Consider the following 19,455-nt stretch of genomic DNA (forward strand, 5'->3'; position numbering starts at 1 on the left):
TGTTACCTCTTGTCCTCTTGGGTCTAGGCACACGGTAACCCCTTTGCGGTCAAGGGTTTGAATAAGGAAAAGGCAAAGAAAGTAGCTGTCCTCCATCGTCACGAACCTCCGTGGCTGCGTATTGCGATGTGCGGGTGCTGGATACCGGGGCGACCCGAGGGACTTTAAATGTTGCCGTGCTCAGGGAAGCCCACAACTTGCATGGGTTTGGCTTAGGTTAGTGATCATGATGGACGGATGGTGGATGGACAGAGGAGCTAAAGCTCCAGAAAAGGCAACATCAAAGATTTCCCTTCTGGTCTCTTTGGTTAATGATTTCAGCTCTCGAGTATGATGAAAAACTAGTGTGTACTTATCACGTGCCAGGCGTTATTCTGAGGACATCTCATGCTTTCACCCATTTGATGCTTACAACACCATTACGAGTTGGTAGGAGTAGTGGGATCCCCATTTCACAGGAGAACAAACTAGTGCACAGGGAAACGTTCAATAATTTCCAGCATCACAGCATATACGTGGAGCCCGGGTTCAAATCCAGACAGGTGACATCAGAGCCCACAGTTCCAATCATTTAGTCATTCGTTCAGCCTCTACCCTTTGAATGCCTGCCACGTGCTGGGTATTATTGCAGGGACTGGAGATTCGGTGGTGAAGAAAACCAACACAAACCCCAACCCTTACAGGGGTCTGTGGGCCACACTGGTGATAAGGGCGGGCAGAGTGAGGATGGGCTAACATTACAGTAATGAAGCAGGGTGCTTGGTGCTTGATACGTGTATGCATCCTTCTCCACGCTGGGCTGCCTTGATGTCAGCTGATCTAGGAGATCACAACAGTCACAAAGAGGAAGTTCTGACTCACTGCAGGGTGGGGCCGCGGGGGTGCTATAGGCTTGGCCCTTACTCAAGGTTCATTTTCCCTAGGAGTCTTGCCAGTTTCACTTTCCAGTTTCAGTTTCTCTTTCCTCAAGCCAACTGCGGGAGAAAGCGAGGTAAAGGAACCAGGTAATGCTTCCATATATAGGTCTCCTTAGCATCTCTCTGAGGCAGAGGAGGAAGATTTCTGGAGAGCACAGTGGCCTGAGCTGCAGCCTTTCAGAACAGTTGAGAAGTGCCCCGTGATCATGAGGTAAAGATTCGCCTGCTCTGATCGTGTTGAAAATGTCCAATCAATCTTGTTGTGGAATGCAAATCCTATACAGCCATGCTCCTGAAACACGAGTTCCCGATTTGTTTTGCTTTAGTGTTTGCCTGTAGCCTTGCTGCGCATCTGTCTGTAGTCTGTCTGTGTTTGTCTTACCGAAGCTGGCTGGCTTATTTCTGTTATTTTCTGCCCCACGCAGTCAAGCTTTGTTAGGGCGTCTCTCCCAGGGAAGCTGACAGCTGAGGTCCAGAGGAGGGAGGGAGTGGGGGAAAGGCAGAGAGAGAGAGATGCTTTATCAGGCAGGTGTTTCATGTAAAGATGGATCTGGGGGAATTGCTCCTGTAGACTCTCTTTTGTTTTGAAAGGATTAAGTGGGGGCTTTTAATAGGATTCTTATTTAATGAACAATCTCTTTTGGGCAGATATTGTTAAAATGTACTCTGGGTAGCAACCCCAGCTCATGCTAAGCTAGATTTTACTTTTAATGTGCTCATTCATCTCAGATTTGTATTAGGGCTGGTAAAATGTATTCATTCACTCAATAGAAATATATTTTACCTCCAAATGCTACTGATTAGCTAGAGTCCTTCTCTCTGAAGTATGAATTGGAGGTAGGGTGCTTGGAGAAAATAGCCCCCACCTCAAAAATGCTCTCACACCTCAGAAACATAAGATTTCCCGGGAAGGAAGAAGGGTAGGAAGGGAGATTTCTGTTTTCTCCAGCATGAGGGTGGGGTGAACAGACTAGATACCTATGCCTCAGGCTTGGGAGCTCCAGAATCTGGAGACACCCACCCCGGCACTTACTTCCTAGGGGATACATTGCCCTCCTTCTATAAGTTTCCTGCTCTCTCTTCTTGAAATGATATTTTTTTCTGCTCCTCTACATGTCTGTCTGATAAGAAAGAGAAAGATTTGATCTATTTCCAGATGTCTGTTTGAGAATAACTCAGAATATTTAGAAATATTTCTTAGAACTTTAGCGTGGTCTCTCTTAGAGTCTTCCCCTTAAGAACACAGACCCATCAGTATCTCTCCTAATTGTCTTTGGTCCCTTAGCTATGGGCACTGTCACCAGGCACTGGCCCTGCACTCTAAGGTAGTGGTTCTCTAATTTGAGCATGCATGAGATCTAACTGGAGGGCTTGCTGAAGACCATTCCTGGGCTCAAGCCCCCACTTCAGATTCGGATTTGGTAATCCTAGGTTGAGGTCCAAGGATGTCCATTTCTAACTGCTCTAAGACACTGGTAACGGCATTGGCTCTGAGCCCAATAAACAACCATCACCGTGGCTTTCATCCAGACCAGAAGCAGGGGAAGAAAGTGTTGTGTGTATACAGTTGGTGCTTCTAGAAGTATCAGGAGCATAATTTTCACAAGTCTGAATCCAGGAAGCAAGTGTCTGGAACCAGCTTCTGATTCACTGGTAGAAATAAAAGCCCATAATCACGGAGTGAAATTGGATGTTTTTGAATGGCTGCTCGAAGGGATTTTACCTAAGTGTGTATAGTAAGTGCCTCTCTCCTGCAAATGCACAATTGACCATATGCTTTATATGTTGGCAATAATTTCAACTGTATTCACTCTGTTTCTTTCATAGAATGAGAAAGCTGCTAAAGAGCTTACGTGCTAAGGGAATCTTCCTGAAACCTTATTGAGAAGGAAAATAGATCAGGTCGGACGTGAACTTTTCAAGGGGAGGCTGCTGTCATTACAGTGACAGAAACCACACCAGGCACTCTCCTGGGCTCACACACATATATATGTGTGTGCGCGCGTGCACACACACACACATACACACACACACACACACACACACACCAACCCCCATATACATCAAGAGGCTCAGACATCCTGGCTTTTCACTAAGACCTATCCAGGGCTTTGAAAGGACAGAGGGTCCTTCCCCAAGCAGGAACTCCTACCCATTTTCCTTCATCTCTTCTGTTTATTCTACCTGGGATAGTTGAGTCTCCATCTGATTCAAGTAACAGAAATGAACAGGGACTGATTTAAAGTTCCTGGAAGGGCTCACAGGACCCACACACATGACTAGAGCCAGCCACTGTTCTAGAGGGCCAGAACAGGACAAAGGAGAGCTTGGGAGCCCCAGAGTCTCTGTCCTGTGCATGTGTATCCAGTCACAGCCACTCCATTGTGTGCCGCAGATCATGGACGCCATGACACCTCCAGTGTGCACAGTGCTCTCTTTGACTCCAGAAAACCAGCTCCCTTGCACTTCCATTTCCAGCTTCCACTTGAGTTTGGGTGCCCAGCCCTGATCTAGTCATCAAATTGGGGGGTGGGGGTGTGGGAGGGTATCAAAAGTGAAAGATAGGGGACAGGAAGAAAATGGAGGAATATAATCTTCCATTTGTACAACATTTCAACAGCGGTATTTGCCACGTTATGTAACTTCCCAGATATCTACTGCTTGTCTATGTCAGAATTCATAACATTTAGAATATCAGCTCCTCATAAAAGGGTTAATTAACATATACCCTGAAGAAAAAAAATTTTTTTTAAGTGAGAAAGAGCAACATTTCAGGGACTCCAATACATAGGCAATGCAGAGAAACGATTTGGGGCAGTTGATGATTTTTAACCTTCTCATCGCTGAAGTTATCTAAGATGGGGTTTTGGGGTGGAGAGTTTTTATTTTATTTTATATTTTATTTTATTTTATTCCATTCTATTCCATTCCATTCCATTTTAAAGAACTAACGCTGAAGGGAATGGAAAATTCTTCCAGAAGAGTTTCAAGAGTACCTTAAGGGAAAAGGAGCATTTCCCATAACAGAAGATGCTAGCTGTCTTCTGAGCCTCCTCCCGGAGCTGCACTTCTAACACCATGAGTGAAAGCAAACCATAGGAGAGGAAAAATAAAATTTCCAAAGATAATTAAAGCAACAAATGCAAAATTTTTAATAGACCAACACAATGGGAGATGTTAAGAAAAGAAATCTCCAGACTAAGAAATAGAGGTGGGGGTGGAGGGGAGAAAAAAATGATTATATTTTATTCCAAAATAAAAGTTTAAAACATTGCTAGCATATATAATAAAATTAAGGGGTAGAATAATACAAAAGCAGAAGAAGTAAGAATTTAGAATTATTGAAATACAATTTAAATGGTTAAAATGTAAAAGTGCAGATAAAATGAGGACAGAGAATGCTGAATTAATAAAAAGACAAGAAAGGGGCACCTGGGTGGCTCAGTTTGTTAAGCATCTGACTTCAGCTCAGGTCATGATCTCACAGTTTGTGGGTTTGAGCCCCGCGTCGGGCTCTGTGCTGACAGCTCAGAGCCTGGAGCCTGCTTCGGATTCTGTGTCTCCCTCTCTCTCTGCCCCTCCCCTGCTCATGCTCTGTCTCTCTCTTTCAAAAATAAACATTAAAAAAATAGTAATAATAGTAATAATAATAGTAATATAATAAAATAAAAAGACAAGACAAAGCCAATGGGATTAAAAAAACGTTTGGATAAACAAAGAAAATCAATTAAGGATATATGGAAAACTTAAATAATAAGATAGGCTATAGAAAGGAATAATGCTAAAAAGGACAGACAAAGAACTAAGGAACTAAAACTACAGGGGACAAAATGCAGCTGAACTTCAGAGGGATAATAAGATTAAAATCAAGCCGGCAAAACATTAAAAGAATAGTCCATTCTAAAGCTAACATCTTCAAAACACGGAAGTAAATGCTAGGTAAGATGAAAGGAAACATAAAGTAATCAAATAGCCTTTCTTCAAAACCGCATCAGGTCCACCGTGGGCTGGAATCCCTTCCCCCAGGCTTGACCCAGCACTACCTGACGGAAACCACCTTGTTCAGGGAAACCCAGCCCCGGGCTCAGGGCATCCCTCCCCCAACTCCACCACTGCCCTCTCCCTAATTCCTCTGCCACCCAGTCACCCAATCCCTGAGTCTCTGTGCATTTAATGCATAGGCCAAAATATAGAAAGTAACAATCAGGAAATATTGTTCTCTTTTGAACGGGGTGAACACCCTTGAGGAGGAGAGGAGAGTTGTGTCTGCCCTGCTCCTGGAGAATCCGTGCTGTGTCTCAAAGTGTCCATCTCTCTGTTTCGCCCTCCAGTGAGACCACCAGAAACACCCTGGAGAGTTGTCTGCGGCAACTTAAATGCCATTTCACGTGGAACTTGGTGGAGGGAGGAAAGTCGTTGGATGACTTTGAAGACGAGGTATGTAACACGACGGAGTTCCAGAACAACGAATTCAAAGCCACGGTGTTCAACATACTGGCCTACATAAAACACCGCAGAGGCCACGATGAGGCCGCCCTGGGGTGCCTACAGAGGGCTGAGGAGCTGATCCAGCGGGAGCACGCGGAGCAGGCAGACATCAGGAGTCTGGTCACCTGGGGAAACTACGCCTGGGTCTACTACCACCTGGGCAGACCCGCAGACGCTCAGATGTACGTGGACAAGGTGCGACGGGTGTGCGAGAAGTTCCGCAGCCCCTACCGAATCGAGAGTCCTGAGATGCACTGTGAGGAGGGGTGGGCCCGGTTACAGTGTGGAGGAAAGCACAACGAGAGGGCCAAGGTGTGCTTTGAGAAGGCTCTGGAAAGGAATCCCCGGAACGCAGAATTCAGCTCTGGCCTGGCCATCGCGAGCTACCGTCTGGACACCTGGCCGCTGCCTCAGGATCCCGTCGACCCTCTGAGGCGGGCCATTCAGCTGAATCCTGACAACCGGTATGCGAAAGTGCTCTTGGCTCTGAAACTTCAGGGGATGAAGGAAGAAGGTGAAGGAGAGAGGCTTGTGGAGGAAGCTTTGGAGGGGGCCCCGTGTGCAACCGACGTGCTCTGTGGAGCAGCGAAGCTGTTTAAAAGAAAAGGAGCCCTAGACAAAGCTATCGAACTGCTTCTAAAGGCTCTAGAAGGCATGCCCAACAATGCCTACCTGCATTACTACGCTGGGTGCTGCTACAGGGCAAAAGTCCTCGATATCCTACAGGACACAGGAAAGAATGGCGTGTCCTGGAGAAGAGAAAAGTTACAGGAAGCCATTGAGCAAGCTGTGTATCATTTGAAGAGAGTGGAGGAGGCCGACGCAAACCACCCCTGTGTCTGCTCCTATCTGGCCTGCCTCTATGCACAAGCAGGTCAGTACGACGAAGCAGAGTGCTACTTCCAAAAGGAATTCTGCAAAGAGCTTTCTCCCGTAGCCAAACAAGTCCTCCACCTGCGCTATGGCAACTTCCAGCTCTACCAGCTGAAGAGCGAGGACAGAGCCATCCACCATTTCATACAGGGTGTGAAAATAAAGCATGACTCAAAGGAGACAGAAAAGATGAGAAATAAGCTGCAAAAAATTGCCAGTGTCAGGCTTTCTAAAAACGGGGCGGATTCTGTCGCTTTGCACCTCTTGGAGTTTCTTCAGGAGCTGGGTACAGAGATGCGGCCAGCAGAGGAAAAGTCTGAGAGGCATTTGGATTCTGGAAGCTTCCTCCCTTCAGCATCTTCCCCTGAGGAATGAGGAATCAGGATATGGTGCCCGTGGGATGGTGACGGGAAGGGAAGCAGAAACCCCTCCACCAAGTAGTTCGTGTTCAAGATACTTCTCAACTGGTATGGCGTAGGCCTGGACCGAGCCACTGGCCACCAGTCTGGACCAGGTTTACAGAGGAACCCACTGCGTAGAGTGTTTACACATGGATCACTCAGGCTGTTCTGAGACAGGGACTAGATTGGAGTAGGGGGGGTGGCCCTGGGACTTGGTAAGAGGGCTAGTTCCGAATTGACCTCCTGGGAGCACTATGCGTTGTGACATTCCCTTAGTCATCCTCCCTGGGTGATGCTTTGGGTTTTTCTTTATGTTTATATAAAGCAGCCAGATTCCTCACATCTGTAACACCGTGGTCCATTTTTTGTAATGTTTTTCCACCCTTAGATCCTATACGGTTTGGCCCTGCATAGACACCAAAGTGCTGTTTCCATTCAAAGGCTGGGGCACCAAAGCCTACGTAGGGCTGGGTGTCTCTTCTCCCCCACTTCTGCCTCCTTCCCCCAGACAGTCTTCCATCTAGACTGTCCTATACAACCTGAGTTCAACTGTCCCATTAACTGAATTGGGAACGTAGTTTGAAGAAAAGAGAGCAGAGAACAGGTTGAATTTAGAAGGAACACACCCAGGACAAGCCATGGGATCAGGCAATCACAGCACAAGGGTTTTGGGAGGCACGTGGGGAGGTTTCGCCTCCATTCCACCCTCCCAGTAACACAGCGCGTGAAGAATAAAAAAGGGGATTGTGCGCAAATGCTAGAAACCAAAATAATACATTTCTCTAAAACGTGTGGAAAAATAAATATCACACCAGTAGGGACAGGGATCGAGTAGGCAAAAGAGAGAAAGAGAGAATGCTGGTTTGTCACTGTAGACCGTAATCCTATGGAGAAAATTTTCATTTTCTTGGCCATTATTTGGAAAATTTCCTTGTAAGATGAAGACGTGTTTTGTTCAAAAGTGCCCAGGTTCAAGGTGATGGGAAAGTAGCAGAACAGAAGGCTCCTTTGGAAGCCAAGGACCTAGAGAAAGGTCTTGTCAGAAGACATCAATAATGGAGGGGTTTTCCCCCGACTAGACGTTTTTATATTAGGTGATATAAAACTGCTTTTCACCCTGAAAATCTTCAAGGAAACCACAAAATTCATGATTTGCTTGGGGTGACTGGGGTTTTCTAGGTAAATACTGAATGCCCCATGACATCAGGGTCCATGTGAACCAAAACAAAGTCGGTTGACCCAGCCTGAGACCATCAGTCACCCTCTGGGTTGGAAAAGATTTGCCTGTTCCGATTAATTTAAATTTAAATGGCAGTTACCAGGGGTTGGGGGTTGGGGGAATAGGAGAGATGTTTAAGGGTACAAACTTACAACTGATTAATAAGAAAGTACTGGAGATCTAATGTGTAGTATAGTGACTATAGATAACAATATCATATTATAATCATCAAACTTGCTAAGAGGCTAGATCTTAATTACTCATACCACAGAAAAGAAATGATAAATATATGACATGATAGAGGTAGTAACTATTGCTACAATCATATTATGGTATATAAATGTGTCAAATCAACCTTAAAGCTGCAGTGTTATATGTCAAGTGTATTTCAATAGATTTAAGTATATTTAACATTTTTACTAAGAAATGAAAACATTATACAAACTTCAAGGTTTTTTTAAATGAAAAATTACAACTTTGGGTGATGGGCATTGAGGAGGGCACTCGTTGGGATGAGCACTGGGTGTTGTAGGTAAGCAATGAATCACGGGAATCTAGAGCACGCTCTATACACTGTATGTTAGCCAATTTGACAATAAATTATATTTTAAAAAATTGCAACTATATAACAACACTTTTCATGTTGTCTTCTGCATTAAACATAGATTGTTGTGGGGGCACCTAGGTGGCTCAGTTAGGCGTCCAACTCTTGATTTCAGCTCAGGTCATGATCTCACAGTCGTGGGATTGAGCTCCGTGTCGGGCTCCGAGCTGAGCACACAGCCTGCTTGGGATTCTCTCTCTCTCTCCCTTTCTCTCTCTGTCCCTCCCCCACTAATGCTCGCTCACGAGCTCTCTCTCTCTCTCTCTCAAAATAAATAAATTTAAAAAACAATAGTGTTGTGTGCACTTGAGATCACTGGTATGCAGAGCATCGATTCTTGAATAAAGCAATAGATTTAATTAATAAAGAACTTAGAGGTGATGGAATATAAAGGGGGGGGGGGTGGTTTCTGGTTTTTTTCAAAATTTGCTGCACCTTAAGTCTTCCAGACCCAGCTACTGATTAACGGAATGTCATGCGGGTTACGAACTATATATAACCCAGATTGGTCTAACATTCTAACCACTGAATAGTACAGGCTTTTTTCCCCTCCACCTTAAGAATCCAGGACTTCAGCTTACACCCTGACCCCCACCACCATGCACCCTCATGCACACAAACACCCTACCCCCACACTCTGCCAGAGGGTGGGCTCCCTCTCTTCCTTCCGTTATATCTTGTTAACACCACGTGCTGCCATCCGCATTCTCTCTCCTCTTCTGACCTCCTTTACGGGAAATGACTGTCGCCCATTCTCTTTTATGCTCCATCCTGGAGGCAATCTAAATGGCTGTTGGAGAGGTTTTCCTATTAATTAAAGAATAGAAAGAGACAAAAGGCCCCGAAGTCTCTTGTTTTCCGAGAGGCCTCTAGTGGAAAATACAACTCACACCAGCTGCAACGGTAAACTCATTCCACTGGACTGAATTGAACAAGCGTACATCTCAGGGAAAGGTTTGGCTTCCTTATTATTGGATCTGGTGCTTGGGGAGGAAGGGCAGGGGTGCTCTGAGTGGAAGGTAAGATGGGCAGGTAGGCCAACCTTGAGAGAGGACCACTGGCGTCTGTGGAGTGCCAAAGAAGGTATACTGGGTGCACACCATCTTGTCCAGGCAAGTGACGCCAGCAAAACCAGTGCTTGGATCCTTTCAGGATCCTGAAAGGACACAGGTGGAAAGAACAGGGAAGAGATATAACGTGTTATACTCAATTTTTATTTGAGGACTTAACACTGACAGAAATGATTAGAAAACAATAGACAAAATTATGTTGGTTGCTCATGTTTCCTGAAATCTCGCTGTCCAGGGACAACAAATGGAGCCATGTTATTTGGAATGAGTCAAAACTCCCTGACTCTTAACCACATTCCTCAGTGCAGGGCATGTGACTCCCCTCGGATACCCACCCAGCTAATTTGAGGAGGCATCTCACAGGTGTTGAGAAACAAGCCTGACAGAATTTTCTAATCACGTCTGTTATTCATATTGTTCCCACACCTACATGCACTAACGTCCTCTGCTCACAAAAGTGCCTCGATATATCGCCTCTGGTTGCCACCTTGAGAGCTTCCTGATATCCTGCCAAAGATGTTCTCACCTGTGTTAGTGCCCGTGAAGGAGTAAGGAGAATTCCTCTCATCCGTCTGGGTGTTAAGCAATACTGAGTATTTGCCAGCATTAGAGTCTTCAGTGGAAGGTTCGTCAGCTTCTGCTCATAGCCCCTTTTTCCACAGAGCTGAGAGACAGCCCCCAGGGACAGCAGACCTTGAGTCATGCTCCATTTTTATCTTCCTTCCTACCTCATGTCAACAGATTTTCACAACCTGCATCCAGTGCAACTAGAAACATTGGAAGGGTCCAAATCCTGAAGATAAACTCAGGTAAAACTGTAAGGTCCCTACTGTGTGCAAAATCGACCTTGGACGCCAACCTGGGAAATGTGGATTCCACCCAGAGACGATATGCTCCTCTCTCCCTCCTTCCTCTACCATTTCCCTCATCACTTAGTTTTAGGAACGGAGTAATTAGGATTGACAAGTAAGTATGATTTACAGTGTAATTGTTCATTGCTGGTGACCTGTAGCTTCTTGGGAGGCTGTGACACACTAAGGGTGTCTGGGTGGCTCAGTCAGTTAAGCAGCCGACTCTGGATCTCAGCTCAGGTCTCAATCTCAGGGTCTTGAGTTCAAGCCCTGTGTTGGGCTCCACACTGGGTGTGGAGCTTACGTGAAAAAAGAAAAAAAGAAAAGAAAAGAGAAAAAGAAAGAAAAAAGGGAAACTAACTAAAATCCTTAGTATAAAACAGTACAGCGACTCGGACAAACAGTTCCGCAGTTTCTCAAATGGTTAAACATAGACTTAGCATACAGCCCAGTGATTCCATTCCTATATACCCAAGAGAAATGAAAACACATTCACATAAACTTGGACGTGAATGTTCATGGCAGCATTATGCATAATAGCCAAAAAGTAGATTCATCAACTGATAAATCGGCATATTAAATATGGTATATCCTTACAGTGGATTATTACTCAGCAATAAAAAGTGTGGCACTTATTACAATTATTGCAAATAAATGTAGTACTGATACATGCTCCAACATAGATGAACCTTGAAAATATTATGGTAAGTGAAAGAAGCCAATCACCAAAGGTGTATTAATATGAAATGTTCACAGAAGGAAAATCTATAGAGATAGAACGTGGATAGTGGCTGCCTAGGGCTGGGGTGAATGGCAGAATCACAGGTGACAGCAAAGGGGCATGGACTTTTCTTTTGCAGGGAATGAGAATCTTCTAAAATTTACTGCGGGGATGGTTGCACAGCTCTGTGAAATGGTGAAAGCTTTTGAACTGTACCCTCTAAGTGAGTCAATTGTATAGTATATGGATTATGTTTCAATATAACTGTTAAAAATTTCATAATAGCCAAAAAGTAGATTCCTTAACTGATGAATTGACTCTTGTTCCAAATGAATATAAAGAAAGCAAGCTTTTCTTTCATTGCCTTCTATTTTTAGCCACTAGGTTTGTTTTCATTGTATTGTAGCCTTCATATGACTAGCATTTTAAATACTGTTGCTGCTTCACTGCTTGTGTACTCCACAGATATGTTGGGAGAAATCCTGCAGCCTATTGTCTGAGTAGAGTATGAAAATCTGGTCTTTATCATTTTGATATTTATTTCTTTATTTGTTTATTTATTTAGAAAGAGAGCATGAGTGGGGGGCCAGAGCAGAGGGAGAGATTGAATCCCAAGCAGGCTCCGTGCTGATGGTGCAGAGCCTGATGCAGGACTTGATCCCACCAACTGTGAGATCCTGACCTGAGCCGAAATCAAGAGTCAGATGCTCAACTGACTGAGCCACCCAGGCGCCTTTATTTGTTTGTTTGTTTATTTATTTATTTATTTATTTATTTATTTATTTATAGAGTATTTTACTTTAAGTTTATTTTATTTTGAGACAGAGAGAGACAGAGTGCAAGCGGGTGAGGGGCAGAGAGAGAGGGAGAGAGAGAAACCCAAGCAGCCTCCATGCTGTCAGTGCAGAGCCTCAGGTGGGGCTCAAACTCATGAACTGTGAGATCATGACCTGAGCCAAAATCAAGAGTCAGACGCTTAAATGAGTGAGCCACCCAGGTGCCCCAGAGAGCATTTTACTTTAAAACACCTGTGCCAAACAACCATTCATGGGCAAACTGGCACAAAAGAAGGGTCCAAATGGAGAAGGAAATTTAACTTGGTGTAGAAATCTAGGTCTACATGGGTACAGATTTAAGAGGACTGTGAATTTCTTAATATGCAGAATGTTATTCAACCATATGCGATGGGTACAAATACTGTACTGCTTCATAAGTAATTCTTGAGCCAGGAATTAGAATAAGAAAGAGAAGAAGAAGGTAGGCAGCCAGCACCACTGTACTTGGAAAATAACTCTTTCTTAGATAAGAGTCCATTGTATTCAAGCAGACAGGAAGGCTTTGACCAGAAAAGGAAAAGTTGCCTTTTCCCTAATCTAACCACTTCATTGCTCAGCCCCTCCCAGCCCCTCCAAACCCATGTGCGGCTCTCAAGTCAGTACCCTCACAACACGGAAACTTGCACCGTACAACCTCCCTTCTCTTTCAGCAAAGAAGGTAAGACACAGAGACCCGTTGCTCCTGGGCTGGATGCTTAGGGTGTACAAGCCTAAGCCAGGGTTAAGATCTGCCAGGGTTAAGCACCACATTCTGAGCAACAGAGATGCTATGTGTTCTCTTAAAAATTTACATTTTTGGGGGCGCCTGGGTGGCTCAGTCGGTTAAGCGTCCGACTTCGGTTCAGGTCATGATCTCGCGGTCCGTGAGTTCAGGCCCCGCGTCGGGCTCTGTGCTGACAGCTCAGAGCCTGGAGCCTGTTTCGGATTCTGTGACTCCCTCTCTCTGACCCTCCCCTGTTTATGCTCTGTCTCTCTCTGTCTCAAAAATAAATAAATGTTAAAAAAAAAATTTAAAAAAATTTACATTTTTGTTTGTCTATGACATGTGAGGCCCTCTAAGGCACAGGGTTGAAGCCAAGGGCCCCTTCTACCTGGGTGTAAGGGTATGACACCTCTTATCGTATCACAAGTATTTGTACCATTTATAAAGGTATGCCACTTTATTACTACCAGGATAACAGATTGTTAAGGAAGACAACCAGTCAGAATTACAGACTTTTCCAAGTTGCAGGTTACTTTCCCTAGATACAACAATAATCTCTGGGCTCGAGATATCTCCTGATATGCCTGCTGTTGGAAAAACCATATGCCAGCTTTGTTACGCAAGCATCTCTTCTTTCTGTAGTTGCAGAATGGAGGGAGCCTTTCTCCTATCCAACTGACCATTCTTTCATCAAATCAGCCATAAGAACTATGGTCCCTAGGTTTTCATGTATATACACATCATGACCAAGAAATTTTAGAAAAACTTTTTAAAAATCTCTCAGGATAATATCACTCCTTCAAGACTTGAAGCATAAATACATGAACTTATCAGACAGCCATGAAACGTTATTACATGGGTCACTATTCCCATGTTACAGCTGAGAAAACTAAAGGATTGCCTGAGACCTCAGAGAGCTAAACTGCACTCCCAGGCGTGGCTTCCTGTATTTAGTGCGGGGCAAGAAGGAAATTTAGACTCAGTGATTTGACTAATGGATAATCAATCCCACAGCTAGTAAACTGAACACACAAAATTAACCCAGGTCTCCAGTTGCAAATTGTCTCCCAGGAGTAAATTTACTGGAAGAAACTACTTTTCACAGAGTATTTCTGGATGGTCGTTCGCATCATGAGGTCCCAGAAATCCCTACATCAGAATCTCCTGCACACTGCTATTAAAAATGCAGTTTCTGGGAATTCTGGTCCAAGATGGCAACGTAGGAAAACCCTGAACTGGCTTCTTCTACCAGGGCACACCAAATCACACCCATCGATAGAACAATTTTCCCCTGAAGTACTGAGGGCTGACTGAACAGCTACTGAACAACCAAAGATAGAGAAAATGGCCAGAGAGACGGAGACATCATAAGGAAGGGAACCCTGACCACCAACGCTGCCAATGGCAGTGGGGAGGGAATGTACTGAAGGACTGAGAACAGATCCCCCTGTCCTGGGGCTTAGTCTCTTAACATATAAGAGACAACACAAGACTACTGCCAAGTAGTAGAGGAGCTGCAGGAACACTCTCCAGGTCAGAGGGACTGGATAACGACATGGTTACGTTCCCATCCGCCTTAAAAGCCCAGATCAGAGTATGGACACCATAACAGGCAGGTCCAGTGGTCACAGGGAGTTTGCAACCTCAGTGAGCACAGGATCCACAAGCCCACACCAGCCCTGGTCTCACTGGGACAGAAAATAAGCCAGAGGTGAGAAAGGCCAAGTTGGTTAAGCGTCCGACTCTTGATCTTGGTTCAGGTCATGATCGCATGGTTCGTGGGTTTGAGCCCCACATCAGGTTCTGTGCTGATAGCACAGAGCCTGCTTAGGGTTCTCTCTCTCCCTCTCCCTCTGCCCCCACTCCGCTCGCGCTCTCTCTCTTTCTCTCTCTCTTAAAAACAAACAAACAACAGACAAAAAGGCTGAGGAGCTGTGGGGATGCTCCCTCCCCTCCACCTTACAAGCCCAGAGTGGAACAGAGTCTGGAAAGCATAAGTGGTGCGTCCAGTCATCACAGAGAGCTTGTGACCTCAGCAACCCCAGTGTCCACAATCCCACATCAACCTCTGTGGTGCTGGGAGACAGAAAATAAACCATGCTGTATTTTTTTTTTAATTTTGTTTTGGTTTTAATTAATTTTTATTTTCTTATTTTTTATTTTTTTTAATTTGTCCCATTTTGTTTTAATTTTGTTCTTTTTGGTTTTGTTTTTTCCTTCTCATTCATTTTTTTTCTTTTCTGCTTTTTTCTCTATTTTGTTTTCCTTTCTTTTATCTTTCCATTATCATCATCATCATCGTCGTCATCAATCATCACTATTACTATCATTACTTTCTTCTTTCTGTAAAAAGCCACTGTTTAAAAGAATAACTAGCATTTACAGCCACAGCTTCAGCCAGCCAGCAGTCACCACATACACAATCTACACAGGGAATACCTTTCACAAGACAAATTTAGGAGAAGTAGCCATTCAACCTAATCCACAGAAATAAACACAGAAAGCCAACCAAAAGGGGGAGCCTGAGGAATATGCTGCAAAAGAAAAAACAAAAGGAGAACAAGAAAAAATATCAGAAAAATAATTAGCTGAAACAGAGATAAGAAACATGCCTGATAAAGAATTTAAAGTAATGATCATAAAGATGCCCACTGGGCTGGAGAAAAGAGTGGCAAAACTCAGTAAGACCTTCAATAAAGAGATGGAAAATATTAAAAAGAACCAGTCAGAGCTGACGAATACAAGAACTGAAATAAAACACACACGAAAACACTAGAGGGAATCAGCAGTAGATTAGAGGAGGCAGGAGAGTGTATCAGCCATCTGGAAGACAGGGTAATGGAGAACACAGGGGCTGAACAGCAAAAAGAAAAAAAGAATTTTAAAAACAAGGAATCAATTAAGAGATCTCTTGGACAACATCAAGTAAACAAACATTCACAGTATAGGGTTCCCAGAAGAAAAGAGAGAGAAAAGTGTAGAAAATTTACTTGAAGAAATAATAACTGAAAACTTCCCTAACCTAAAGATGGAAATAGACATCCAAATCCAAGAATCACAGAGAGTTCCAAGCAAGAGAAACCCAAGAAGGTCCACATCACCATACGTAATAATTAACACATCAAAGATTGAAGATAAAGAGAGACTCCTAAAAGCAGCTAGAGAGAAACAAAAAGGTACCTATAAGGGATAAACTATAAGGCTATTAACTGATTTTTCAGTAGAAATTTTATAGGCCAGAAGGGAGTGGCATTATATATTCAAAGTACTGAAAGAAAACAAACCCCTACAACCAAGAATACTCAAGGTTATCATTCAGATTTGAAAGTGAGATAAAGAGTTTCCCAGACAAACAAAAGATAAAGGAGTGTATCACCACTAAACCATCCTAAGAGGCAATGTTAAAGGGACTTCTTTAAGTGGAAAAGAAATGGGGGCACCTGGGTGGCTCTCAGTTGGTTAAGTGTCTGACTCTTGGTTTCAGCTCAGGTCATGATCTCCTGGTTCATGAGTTCAAGCCCTGCAGTGGGATCTGTGCTGACAGTGCAGAACCGCCTTAGGATTCTCTCTCTGTCTCTTCCTCATCTCTCTCTCTCTCAAAATAAATAAATCAGCTTTTTTTTTAAGTGGAAAAGAAATGGTCATAATTAGACATTAGAAAATTATGATTAAAAGAGGTAAAGTATGACAACATATACATAAAATGTGGAAAAGGGAATAAAAGGGGAAGAGAAGGTAAAATAGAAAAAGAAAGGTTTTTTTTCAGAATGTGTTTGAATTTAAATGACCATCAAATTAATATAAAATGTTATTTACTTAGGATGTTATACATGAACTTCATGGTAACCAGAACCCGAAAACCTGTGACAGATATGGAAAAAATAAAGATAAACACAGCACAATAGAAACTCATCATCCACAAAGAAAGAGATCAAGATAAGAAGAAAGGTACAAAGCAAATCTACAAAAACACCCAGAATAAAAATTTTAATATGGCAATAAGTAAAGACCTGGCAATAATTTTTTTAAATGGAAATGGCTGAGGGGCACCTCTCTGGCTTAGTCAGTGTGACTAAGCATGTGACTCTTGATCTCAGGGCTGTGAGTTCAAGCCCCATGTTGGGTATAGAAATTACTTGAGTGTAAATGGCCTAAATGCTCCAATCAAAAGACATGGGATGGGAGAATGGATAAAAAAAAAAAAAAAAAAAAAAAAACAAAAAAAAAAACAAAAAACAAGACCCATCTATGCTGCCTATAAGAGACTCACCTCAGACCTAAAAACACATACAGACTGAAAGGGAAGGGATGGGAAAACATTCACCTTGCAAATGGAAGAAAAAAAAAGCTGAGGTAGCAATACTTCTATCAGACAAAACAGACTTTAAAACAAAGACCATAACAAGACAAAGAAGGGTATTACATAATGATAAAGCGATCAATCCAACAAGAGGATACAATAACTGTAAATATCTACACACCCAACACTGGAGCACCTAAATACATTAAGCAAATATTAATGGATATGAAGAGAGAAATTGATGGTAATAAAATAACAGTAGGGGACTTTAATAACCCACTTACATCAAAGGATAGAACATCCAGACAGAAAACCAATAAGGAAACAATGTCTTTGAATGACACATTGGACCAGATGGACATAACACATATATAGAAGGTATTCCATCCAGAAACAACAGAATACACATTCTTTTCAAGTGTACTTGGAACGTTCTCCAGAATAGATTACATATTAGGCCATAAAACCAGCTTTAATCAGTTTAAGAAGACTGAAATCATACCATGAATCTTTTCCAACCACAACGGTATGAGACTAGAAATTAATCACAAGAAAAATACAGGAAAAAACACAAACATGTGGAGAGTAAATAATATGACACTAGACAATGAATGGGTGAGCAAAGAAATTTTAAAAAGAGATAAAAAAAATACATGGAGACAAATGAAAGTGAAAACACAATGGTCCAAAATCTTTGGGACAAAATGAAAGCAGTTCTAAGAGAGAAGTATATAGAAATACAGGCCTACCTCAAAATATAAGAAAAAAACCCAAACAATCTAACCTTAGGCCTAAAGGAACTGGAAAAACAAACAAACCCAAGGTGAGTAGAAGAAAGGGAATAATAAAGATCAGAGAAGAAATAAATGACACAAAAGTTAAAACAATAATAGAGAAAATCAATGAAACTGAATAGTTGGTTCTTTGAAAAGATAAACAAAATTGACAAACCCTTAACCAGACTCATCAAGAAAAAAAGAGAAAGGACCCAAATAAATAAAAACAGAAATGAGAGAGAAGTAACAACTAACACCGCAGAAATACCAAGGATTATAATAGAAGAGTACAAAAAATTATATGCCAACAAACTGGACAACCTAGAAAAAATGGATAAGTTGAATTGGTAATCAGAAAACTACAAAAAGATAAAAGTCCAGGACCAGATGGATTCACAGGGGAATTCTAACAGACATTTAACAAATGTTATTATTCCTATTCTCCTCAAATTATTCCAAAAAATAGAAGAGAAAGGAAAGCTTCCAAATACATTCTATGAAGGCAGCATTACATTGATACCAAAAACAGACAAAGATACCACAAAAAAAGAAAACTACAGGCCAATATCACTCATGAACACAGAAGCAAAAATCCTCAACAAAATATTAGCAAACTGCCTACAATAATAAATTAAAAAGATTGTTCACCATGATCAGGTGGCATTTATTCCAGGAATGTACGGATGCTTCAATATTCACAAATAAATTAGCACCATACACCACATCAACAAAATGAAGAACAAAAATCATCTGACCATCTCAACAGGAACAGGACAGGGATGTCCACTCTCCCCAGTTTTGTTCAACATAGTACTGGAAGTCCTAGCCACAGCAATCAGACAAGTAAAAGAAATAAGAGGCATCCATGTTGGTAAAGAAGTTAAACTGTCACTATTTGCAGACAACATGATACTATACACAGAAAATCCTAAAGACTTCACCAAAAAACTACTAAAAGCAATAAACAAATTCAGTAAAGTGGCAGGATACAAAATTATTACTCAGAAATGGGTAGCTTTTCTATACACTAATAACAAAGTAGCAGAAAGGGAAATTAAAAAACAAAACAAAACATCTACAGTTGCACCAAAAATAATAAAATACCAAGGAATAAGCTTAACCAAAGAGGTGAAAGACCCATACTCCAAAAACTACAAAACACTGATGAAAGAAATTGAAGATGACACAAACAAATGGAAAAATATCCCATGCTCATGGATTGGAAGAATTAATATTGTTAAAATGTCCATATTACCCAAAGCAATCTACAGATTCAATGCATTCCCTATCAAAATACCAACAGCACTGTTCACAAAACTAAAACAAATATTATATTATAGAACCACAAAAAGACTCCAAATAACCAAAGCAATCCTGAGAACGAACAAAGCGGGAGGTAGCACAATACCAGATTTCAAGATCTAGTACAAATCTGTAGTAATCAAAAGAGTATGGTACTGGCACAAAAATAGACACGCAGATCAGTGGAACAGGCTAGGGAGCCCAGAAATAAGGCCCCAATTTTATGGTCAATTACTCTATAACAAAGGAGGCAAAATATACAATATATAAAGACAGTCTCTTCAACAAATGGTGCTGGGAAAACTGGATGGCTACTTGTAAAATAATAAAACTGAATCACTTTCTTATACCATACACAAAAATAAACTCAAAATGGATTAAAGTCCTAAATGTG

The 19,455-nt window shown here is 42.2% G+C and overlaps 1 protein-coding gene across 1 annotated transcript; it reads left to right on the top strand.

Moving 5' to 3' along the window:
* Positions 1 to 751: 751 nt before the first annotated feature.
* IFIT2 (interferon induced protein with tetratricopeptide repeats 2) lies at positions 752 to 8,372 on the top strand. Its single transcript, XM_042907569.1, has 2 exons — positions 752 to 1,128; positions 5,249 to 8,372. The coding sequence occupies exons 1-2, from the start codon at positions 1,124 to 1,126 to the stop codon at positions 6,651 to 6,653; spliced, it is 1,410 nt and encodes a 469-aa protein (XP_042763503.1). The 5' UTR covers positions 752 to 1,123; the 3' UTR covers positions 6,654 to 8,372.
* The last annotated feature ends 11,083 nt before the right edge of the window (positions 8,373 to 19,455 follow it).

Source organism: Panthera leo, chromosome D2 (genome assembly GCF_018350215.1).
Source record: "Panthera leo isolate Ple1 chromosome D2, P.leo_Ple1_pat1.1, whole genome shotgun sequence".
Classification (NCBI taxonomy): domain Eukaryota; kingdom Metazoa; phylum Chordata; class Mammalia; order Carnivora; family Felidae; genus Panthera; species Panthera leo.